This window comes from Chiloscyllium plagiosum, chromosome 31 (genome assembly GCF_004010195.1).
Source record: "Chiloscyllium plagiosum isolate BGI_BamShark_2017 chromosome 31, ASM401019v2, whole genome shotgun sequence".
Taxonomy (NCBI): Eukaryota; Metazoa; Chordata; class Chondrichthyes; order Orectolobiformes; family Hemiscylliidae; genus Chiloscyllium; species Chiloscyllium plagiosum.
The window spans coordinates 14,536,151-14,547,143 of record NC_057740.1 but is presented as its reverse complement, the minus strand read 5'-3'; the positions used below and the strand labels follow the sequence as shown (position 1 = coordinate 14,547,143).

Sequence of the window (10,993 nt, the reverse complement as noted above, 5' to 3'; positions counted from 1 at the left end):
ACAGAGATGAGGAGAAACCTCTTCACCCAGAGAGTGGTGGCTGTGTGGAATGCTCTGCCCCAGAGGGCAGTAGAGGCCCAGTCTCTGGATTCATTTAAGAAAGAGTTGGATAGAGCTCTCAAAGATAGTGGAATCAAGGGTTATGGAGATAAGGCAGGAACAGGATACTGATTAGGAATGATCAGCATTGATCATGTTGAATGGCGGTGCAGGCTCGAAGGGCTGAATGGCCTACTTCTGCACCTATTGTCTATTGAATCGTGCTCTCAGCTTTGACAGCGAAAGCATTTTGGCTACATTTACCTAGAAGTCAGTGGCAGCACCAGACACTTAGACACTAAAGCAAATACTAACCACGTTGACAGAGACAGACAGACACGAGTTTTGAATTCCCCCACCCTTTGGAAAGGCCTTTTTGATCCACCTTAATTAAGCCCCTCATTGTATTAGAAGCCTCTGCAAAGGTCACCCAAAAATTGTTTTTCCATGACCAACCTAAAGGAAGGCAGGTCTCAAAGCACCAGCACGTCATAATATCACTTGATAAAATCAGTTCCATTTCTAGTAAAGGGGGAGGGCGACAAATTTCACAACCTCAGACCAGCCAAATTTTGAAGAACAGAGTGTCAAGGGATTATGAGCTTAGATTATTTCAGGGGTGCGAAGTAAAGTTTGGGTTCTTGGCCATGACATTTACATCAACAGAAAGAGGGAAGATGCAAAATTGTTAATACAGAGGGGAGAAACCTAAAGGGAAAGCACAATCCTCATCTATTTCTGACAGATTTGATGTAAAAACACCAAGTTCTAGTGACTTTTAGATTTTGATTAAACCAGATTAGTGTAAGACTACATTAAAACCCAGGAACTAATTGGTTGATGGGGAGATAGACTTTACCATCTTATCTATCTAAGCTACAATAGTCAGCATTCTTCTGCACTTCTCTTTTCTCAGTTCTCCAATGTTCTTAGCCTTCCTATATCCTCACCACATTGAAAAACAAATTACTGCATCATTTTATATACAATCCCAAAGTATCGAAATGGTATCACCCCTACAATCTGCAGACAAGTTAAAAATCATTGCTGGAAAAGCGCAGCAGGTCAGGCAGCATCCAAGGAGCAGGAGAATCCACGTTTTGGGCAGAAGCCCTTCTTCAGGAATGTAGAGGGAGGAAGAGAGCTTCTTCAAGGAAGGCATCCTTGCAAGAGGATTCGCAGTAGGTTAAAATCAACTAGGAGAAAGTGAGGACTGCAGATGCTGGAGATCAGAGCTAAAAGATATGTTGCTGGAAAAGTGCTGCAGGTCAGGCAGCATCCAAGGAGCAGGAGAATCAACGTTTCAGGCATAAGCCTGAAGAAGGACTTATGCCCGAAACGTCGATTCTCCTGCTCCTTGGATGCTGCCTGACCTGCAGCGCTTTTCCAGCAACACATTTTTCAGCTCTGATCTCCAGCATCTGCAGTCCTCACTTTCTCCAAGTTAAAATTCTATCAATTGATCACATTTTCTGTTTTTTTCTCACATTATCTTACTCTTGACTGGTGTGGGATTGGATCATTCACTTAGAGCCATAGAGATAAACAGCACAGAAACAGCCCCTTCAGTCCATTTTGTCCATGCCGACCAGATATCCCAACCTAATCTTGTCCCATTTGCCAGCACATGGCCCATATCCCTCTAAACCCTTCCTATTCATATGCCTTTTAAATGCTGTAATTGTACCAGCCTTCATCCAGCAGCTCATTCCAGACACACACTCACTCTAAACCTATGTCCTCTAGTTCTGGAGTCCCCCACCCCAAGGAAAAGGCTTTGTTTTTTGTGTCAGATCTACTCTACTATTCTCAGTTATAACAGCGTGAACATTCATTACCTGTGTAGCTTGTAAGTCACCTTATTATAAAGTCAAACCATAGAAAAGGAGCAAGTTTATAATATTGACCATTTCTTCAGAAGCAGCTCTCACTCCTATACAATATACATTTTAAACATCCCTACTCTTAATTTTCTTCGCTCTTCTCCCGGAAATCTTTACTAGAATACCACAACATGAACCGTTAACGACTCTTCTCTCCAACAACCACTCCAGGGGGTAAGGTCAAGTATAGACCAAGACAATAGGTGGATGGAGGTGGGGATGAAGGACTGAAGTATAGACCTGCCAAACTCAATCCTGTCACAAAATATCTGCATTAGCTCAGTGACTGCACTCCCATCACTGAATCCAAGGATTGTTAGATCACCTCCATTGCACAGACTCCAGCAAGTAATCTACCTAATACAACTGTAGTTTTAAGTGAGGTGTTGAATTTTTAAGAGGCGCTATCTTTCATTTGAGATGTCAAATCAAGCTCCTGTCTACTTGCTCAGATATGACAGAGAATTGGAGAGAATAATGAACATCTCTCCAATATCCTGACCTAAGTAAACTATTTCAGTCATGTTGGTTAAGCAATACAATTCTCACTTCAATGCTGCTTGAGGGGGCTTACTGTATGAACGTTGAGGGTACTCCCAAGAACCACACATGAATTGTAGCCCCAATGTTATTGTCTGCTTCTGAGCTAATTCAACAACAAAAACCTCCAAAGATTCTTCACAAGAGCATAAGCAAATACATTTAATATCAGCCAATGAAGAGATATGCAGGCAGATACCCAGAAGTTTAGTCAACAATGTAGAACATTTTAGAGGAGGGCATTCCAAAGGTATGAACATTAATAATTGAAAGCTGCGATCTTATTGAGAGGCTGAGCAGGCTCAAAGGTCCAAATGGCTTACTCCCATTTCGAATGGATTAATCTTTATGTGAAAGGTATTGTCAAATGATGAAATAATTAAATACAGAAATATTCTTTGGAGATCACAGGTGCCAATTTGGGTTCTGGATCTGGAAGAGAGATTCCAAAGTTTGAGGGGAGAGAGGCCAGAGACAGAGAGAATTATAAACAAAGATGAGTTTTAAAATTAAGGCCTACTTGATCTGGGAGTCAACAGAAGTCCGCAAACAGTGTTGTAAGTAGACAGGACACAGAATCACAACATGGAAACAAACCCTTCAGTGCATTTGTCCGCACCAAGCAGACATCCCAAATCTGACCTAGTCCCATTTGCCAGCAATTTGCCAAGATCCCTCTAAACCCTTCCTATTCATATATCCACCCAGATGTCTTTTAAATGTTGTAACTATACCCACCGACACCACCTCCTTTGGCAGCTCGTTCACACATCACCTTTTGCGTAGAAAATGTTACCCCTCAAGCCTTTTTAAAATCTTTGCCCTCGCTCCCTAGACCTATGTCCTCTAGTTTTAGACTCCCCGCCCGAGGGAAAAGACCTTGACTATTCACATTATCCATGCCCATCATGAAAGTTTGAACACTTTCAGAAGAGTTTTGGACGATTTTAAGTTTAAGGGTTCAACGTGGCCTCAAGAGTATGCAACAACAGTCAAGTGTGGACTAAAGGCATGGTTTACTAAGTTTCCAGACATAGGGACTGATGTTACGGAGGTGGAACTAAGTGCCTTAGTCATGAATCAGTGAGTAGCTAGAAGCTTATTTCAAGGTTAAGTAGGAAAACCTGTATGATTCAGCCTCAGCTTCCTGTATAATGTTTAGTGTTTTGGATTTTCCCTATTGCTTGAAAAATTTTAAACGCTTCAATAAGAAGGAAATATCTGTTTTCATATTAAGTACAATGACTTTGCGACCTCATCCAGGGCATATCAGGACCAGTGCAAAGCTAGCTCCCTGACAGTTACTAATCAGCTCAAACATAGAAGAAAAATCAAAACAAAGATTCACTCCGAGTCACTGTTCGGTTTTGATACGATACGTCCCAAAATTACTTTATTACTGCAATGAATAATTTCGGAATCTATTTGAAAACCTATTTCTACGTAACATGTAATTGTTTTACTGTATTGAAAAAAGAGCTACGTAACTCAAAAAAAGTGAAAAGATGTGCAACAAAGCAAGGCTTTAAAAGAAAATTCGCTCAGACATCGCTTAAAGCAAAACACACAGGAAATTAAATTTTGCTTGAAAAAAAAGGCACCGCCCACTGCATTGGGAAGAAGTTTCCAAATTCCTCTTACTGGAATAGGAGACAGAATGATCCTGGCACACAGACACAATTACCTGAAGACTGAGACCGAAGATAAGAGGAGATACAGGGGAGCAAATGCTTCAATTAGTCTGGCGGCAGCAGCTGGGACAACGCCCAGTTTCAAAATAAAAAAAGACTTTTCGATAACATGAAGCGAAGCTGAAACCACCGCTCGGAAGTTACAACCAGCAACAGGCTGAGACTTTTTCAAAAGTATCAAACTAAAAGCTGTACTCACCCTGCTTTTCACCTCCGCGGAGAGACCGTACGCGGGCCCGCTGTTAAATTGTTTTCCGGACATGCTGTTATAGGTTTTGGGATGTTACTTTAAACTCAACCTTCCTACAGAAAACAGCACAGCTACTGCGTCCTTTTGATGAGGTTTAGCAGAGTAAATCTAACCAAACTCCTCTTCCCCCGCCCGTTCGGTGAACGCGTGTCCATATATGGACAGAAACTTGACAAATTCCAGGCTGGGCGGAACTACCCTCCCCTTCTCCAATTCTCTACATCTTTGGGTCATTCACTGAGAAAGCTGCAGGAAACAGGGGCAGACAGGAAACTGACGTCAAGCAGTCACCATCACCTTTTCATGCCACCCAGAACATATCATTGGATCGCACTAAGCACAGACGCTCTAGCGAAAGCAAGGGCTTGATCCATTCCAGGGGGGCTCTTGAATAAGCTCTTAACCTGAAAATCTGGAGTATAAACGGAACACACACACACAGAGCTTTCAACAAGTAGCATGTTGATACTTCAAGCTGAGGACTAACGGGGAAGTTAGATTTTATTTTCACACAGAGATGGTTAATGCTTTACTGTAAGTGACTACTGAGCCGTTGAACCTGATATCATGAAAGGCATCTGTATTGAAGAAAGAATGTGGGCAAGAGGCGTGGGAAAAACTGAAAGGAGATTGTTCCAGCTGTAACAGGCAGATAACCGCCCCCCCCCGTGCTGCACCCTTTTCATTACTTAAGAACATCAAACCTACATTTCTTACACACTGTAACTATTAGAGTAAAAACGCATTTATAGTATTATTTTAAACCTCCACTTTGCCCAAGCCAAATTGTTTATTTGTCCATTTTGACAGTGAGTACTCTATTCGGAATGCTCCTTGCCCCCGGGGCGTTCTGTCGCGTTTCAGCATGTCTTAATCCAATGAGAGTCATATACAGACAAATACATGCCAGCAGATATTGCAAGTTTTTCTTCACTAACACAAAGGCTAGCTGCAGCATCCTAATACTCCCAGGATGCTGCAGAGTAGGAAGGTGCCACGTTCAATCTCTGGTCTTGGCAGAATGTTAATAGGGGCAGGAGAAAAGCCCAGATGAAGGAGATTATATCAATTAGAATTTCCACCAACTGGTTCTGATGGAAAAGTTTAAATCAGGTTAAAGTGAGATCAGACTCAGCTGTAATGATCTTAGCATCCTCCACATTCTGGGTTCAAACATGAAGAATGGTCACGTGGGTAGGGCAGCTTGCACTCGGGAACAAAAATATCTTTTTTTATTTCAAAAATATGCTTTATTCATAAAATACTTTGATGATCTATACAACTGGACATGCCATACATATGTAAACATTCCATTTCTTTTTCACACCGAAACAGAATAATCATTCCTATTTACAGGTCTGTACGATTACATTTATAGCTGAGGCGTCAGCAGAGCCCAAATGACTGCCTGGGCCCTCTGTTCTTCTTTAGGCAGGCAGACATTACACAGTGGTCTTTCCCCACGGTGCCTTGGCGGCAGCTGCCCCAAGCTTCAGTGCGTCCCTCAACACGTAGTCCTGGACCTTGGAATGTGCCAGTCTGCAGCACTCAGTCGGGGTCAACTCCTTCAGCTGGAAGATCAGCAGGTTTCGGTCCACCCAGAGAGCGTCCTTCACCGAGTTGATGATCCTCCAGGCACAATTGATGTTCATCTCGGTGTGCGTCCTGGGGAACAAGCCATAGAGCACGGAGTCCCACGTCACGGCGCTGCTCGGGACGAACCTCGACAAACACCACTGCATTCCTCTCCAGACTTCTTCTGCATAGGCACATTCCAGAAGGAGGTGTGTGACAGTCTCTTTTCCCCCCGCAGCCGCTTTGAGGGCAGCGTGCGGTGCGGCTGGGAGTCTGGGCCTGCATAAGGGATCTCACAGGCAGAGCCCTTCTCACCACCAGCCAAGCCATGTCTTGGTGCTTGTTGGAAAGTTCTGGCGATGAGGCATTCTGCCAAATGGCTTTGACAGTCAGCTCAGGGAACCGCTCGACAGGATCTGCCCTCTCCTTTTCCCTAAGATCCTATCATAAAGAAGTACCAGTCTAAACTAAGTAGGAGAGGTAACCTTGTACAGCTCGCATATAAAAGACCATTGTTTTACAAAATGGCTTCTTAGCGATGAGGGCAAACTTTGACCATAAAATGGCTTCCTGACAGATTGTGTCAGAATCTTTTCAATGTTAGATTTAGAATAATTTTTAAGCTCCTGCTTTTTATCTTGAGCACAGTATTATTCTATACTTGATGCTGAAATGTTACCATAAGGTTGTATTTTAAATGATTCATTAGTCTTGAATTAAACATGCTTTCTTTTCAGGGTTGTGATTCAAATTCAAATAAGACATAAGATCTAACTAGTTAGCGTTAACAGTGGGGCAGTCAAGATCTGTAAGAACAGCAAGTAAGTTAAAGCTTCATCAGTATTACCTTTTACAGAGTTTGCATTTCATAATCAGCGATGGCTACTCAAAATTATCATTAAGTCCCAAAATGCAATTAAATTCAAAACATTCAATCCATCTCTCTCTCTGTCTCTCTCTCTCTCTCCTTCCAGTGTCCTTTTGGACTCTTGGGTCAGGGACTGTAACAGAAAAATGTTTTTCCCTCTGTGTCTGTCTAGCTTGCAAGGGTAATACGAATCCATTATAACAGATCGAACCTGACCATTTATTACAAGGCTTTTGACATGCCTACAAGATGATCAAACACTGTCATTAATTTCACAGAGTGAATGTTATCACTCGGTGTCCTGTTTACACCGATTCATTGATGTTAAGGCAAATGATCTTAATTGCCTTGGAGGATCCTGTTATCTTTTTTTTTATTTCAAAAATATACTTTATTCATAAAATAATTTGATGGTCTGTACCGTTGGTCATGCCATACATATGTAAACATGTACATACAGAGATCCGAATTTATCATTTTTTCACATGTCTGTACATTTTTCAATCATATGCCCATATAATTAGCTGAGGCGTCTGCAGAGCCCAAATGACTGCATGGGCCTCCTGTTCTTCGTTAAGCAGGCAGATGTTACACGGTGGTCTTTCCCCACCGTGCCTTGGCGGCAGCTGCCCCAAGCTTCAGCGCGTCCCTCAACACGTAGTCCTGGACCTTGGAATGTGCCAGTCTGTAACACTCAGTCGGGGTCAACTCCTTCAGCTGGAAGATCAGCAGGTTTCGGACCACCCAGAGAGCGTCCTTCACCGAGTTGATGATCCTCCAGGCACAGTTGATGTTTGTCTCGGTGTGCGTCCCGAGGAACAGGCCATAGAGCACGGAGTTCCGCGTCACGGCGCTGCTCGGGACGAACCTCGACAAACACAACTGCATTCCTCTCCAGACTTCCTCTGCGTAGGCACATTCCAGAAGGAGGTGTGTGACAGTCTCGTACCCCGCGCAGCCGCTTCGAGGGCAGCGTGCGGTGCGGCTGAGAGTCCGGGCGTGCATAAAGGATCTCACAGGTAGAGCCCTTCTCACCACCAGCCAAGCCATGTCTTGGTGCTTGTTGGAAAGTTCTGGTGATGCGGCATTCTGCCAAATGGCTTTGACAGTCTGCTCAGGGAACCGCTCAATAGGATCCGCCCTCTCCTTTTCCCGAAGGGTCTCAAGGACACTACGTGCTGACCACTTCCTGATGGACTTGTGGTCAAAGGTGTTTTTCTTCATAAATTTCTCCACGAAGGACAGGTGATACGGAACGGTCCAACTACTCTATCAGAAGGGGTGACATAAATGAGTGGCTCAGTGGTTAGCACTGCTGCCTCACAATGCATGATACCCAGATTCAATTCCACCTTCAGGTGACTGTGTGGTGTTTGCACATTCTCCCTGTATCACCCTCTGGGTGCTCCAGTTTTCTCCCGAAATCCAAAGATGTGCAGGTTAGGTAGACTGGCCATGCTAAATTGCCCATAGTGTCCAGAGATATGCAGACTGGGTCGGTTAGCCATGGGAAAATGCAGAGTTAAAGGAATAGGATAGGAGGGTGGGTCTGGATGGGATGCTTTTCAAAGGGTCAGTGAGGTGCTGTACATCTCTATGATTCTGTGACTCAATGGGTTAAATGGCCTACTGTAAGGATGCTATGAAAAGTACTCTGGCAGAAAATTGTGTGATTGGTAACATAAAGCAATCTGATTGAATTAGAAGGGCTTTTCCCCTAAACAACACTGTCAGGAATTCTGCACTGGCTTGGGCACTGAACACTGGGTAAGAATAAAATAATCAAATATAACAATGTAAATAATGCTATTATAGCCGCAAAATTATTTCCAGTGTTTTCAAATATTATCATATGAAACGTGGTCCAGATTGAATTGTCTGGAAGTCGATGTAACTATAATTGTCAAAAGGGAATCCCTTTACATGCCCATTCCCCATCAGGAAAGTAACAGCGTTCTCTGCTTCTTCCTAGAAAAAAGGCCTGACCAGTCCCCATCCACCACTACCCTCCAATGCTTGGCCAAACTCATCCTCACTTTGAACAACAACTTCTTTAATTCCTCTCACTTTCTTCAAATCAAAAGTGTAGCCATGGCTACCTGCATGGGCCCCAGTTATGTCTGTCTCTTTGTGGGATGCATGGAACATTCCTTGTTCCAATCCTACTCGGGTCCCTCTCCACAACTCTTTCTCCAGTACATTGATGACAGCATTGGTGCCACTTCTCCCTCTCTCATCTGGAATTGAACAATCAATTTACCTTTCAATTTCCACCCTGCTCTCACCTTCACCTGGTCTATCTCTGACTCCCCCCCTTCCCTTCCTCGACATCTCTGTTTCCATTTCTGGGGATAGTCTGGCCACTGATATCTAATACAAAGCCACAGTTACTAACTCTTCCACAGTCACCTCCTCACGCTCTGCTTCCTGTAAAGTCTCCATTCGATCCTCCCACTTTCTTCATTCCCACCACATCTGTTCTCATTATGCCACCTGCTGCAGGGAAGCCTCAGAAATATCCACTTTTTTTTAAACTAAGGATTCCCAGCCATCACATATGACAGGGCCCTCAGCCATGCCTTACTCATTTCCTGCACTTTGGCCTCTCCCTCAACATTAATAAGGTCCCCTGGTCCTCACTTGCCATTTCACCAGCATCCACATTCATAGGATCATAACCTGCCATTTCTGCTCCCACCATATCCATATTCTGCTCCCCTGTCCTGTCGGCCTTCTGCAGGGACTGTTTCCTCTGGGACATCTTGGTCCACTCCTCCTTTAATCCCACACCCCATCACACCTTCCCCTGCAACCGAAGGTAGAACACCTGCCTATTTACTTCTTCCCTCCTCGCGATCCAAGGCCCCAGACACACCTTCCAGGTGATGCAGCGATTTATCTGCACTTCACCCCATCTAGGCTACACTATTTGCTGCTCACAATGTGGTCTTCTCTACATTGGGGAGATGAAAGTCAGACTGACTCAATGTTTTGCGGAACACCTGTGTTCTGTTGCAAAATGACTCTGAGCTTCCAGTTGCTTGCCACTTTAACACCCCCATCTTGTTCTCTGACCAGCATCTCTGTCTCAGGCTTGCTGCAGCACTTTAGCAAAGCTCAGCGCAAGCTGGAAGAACATCATCTAATTTTCTGCTTGGGGACTGTGCAACCTTCAGGTTTTTATATCTAGAGTTCAATAATTTTAGAATCTGAACACCTTCTTCCATGTCCTTTACCCGCCCCAACACCCTTCTGTGATGACATCGGCTGCTTTCAGTATAGCCAACTCATTTTCACCTACTTATGGTCTACATTATCAGTTTTCCTTCCTCCCAAGAATACTATCACCCAATCCCCAATTGTCCTCCTCTCTCTCGGCGCCATCTCCATATATCCACTTGCTCCACCTCTCACCCTCTGTCATCAGCCTAAATATCAGGATATATATCTCACCTTTTCCTAGCTGCTATCAACTCTGAAGAAGGGTCACTAGACTCGAAATGTTAATTCTGCTTTCTCTCCACACAGGCTGCCAGACTTGCCATATTTCTTCTGCAATTTCTGTTTTGCATTGGTCATTGGGAATCGATTACAAGGCAAAGTCCATCAGATGCTTTCTGATGACGTTTGATAATAAATGCCAGAAGGTTACTAATTATTGTTTGCATCTCAAGGTGAGATTACAATTTTGAATCACTGCCAAGTAGTATATTTTTAATTATGTAGAGTTTGTGAGCTTTTCCTTGAGTTTCCTTCTCTCTCCTGAAAGCACTAATTCAGGTTTGTATCAGTTCACCTGGTGTTGACCTGCCCTTGTGACCTGCTCTATATTAGCCATTCTTTATGCTCAACCTTGGGCAGAATGTGGCAGCCAAATTTTCATTGTGGTGGGATGGGGATTCACTTGCAAACACATGTCCTCAAAGACCATGCACATGTGGACTTCCAATTGCCTGTGAAAATTGTTCCCTCTCTGCACCCAGGGAAGAAATGGCAATCATAGATAACAGCTGAGATCAAACAACTTAGCACAAGGTGAAATTGTCCTGACCACTATATTTCAGGATCACAGTGCATGGGACAAGTATTAATTAACATTAAGGAAGTGGAGTTATAATTTATCTCCAGCCCATTAGATGTTCTGGAA

The 10,993-nt window shown here is 43.7% G+C and overlaps 1 protein-coding gene across 1 annotated transcript in view; it reads right to left on the bottom strand.

The window, feature by feature from the left end:
• Positions 1–4,629, bottom strand: part of LOC122565246 (calponin-2-like) — a 41,155-nt gene extending 36,526 nt beyond the window's left edge. Inside the window, exon 1 of the mRNA XM_043721015.1 lies at positions 4,353–4,629. Within this exon, the coding sequence (XP_043576950.1) occupies positions 4,353–4,415 (63 nt within the window). The 5' untranslated portion in view covers positions 4,416–4,629. The remainder of the gene's footprint in view (positions 1–4,352) is intronic.
• Positions 4,630–10,993: the final 6,364 nt, after the last annotated feature.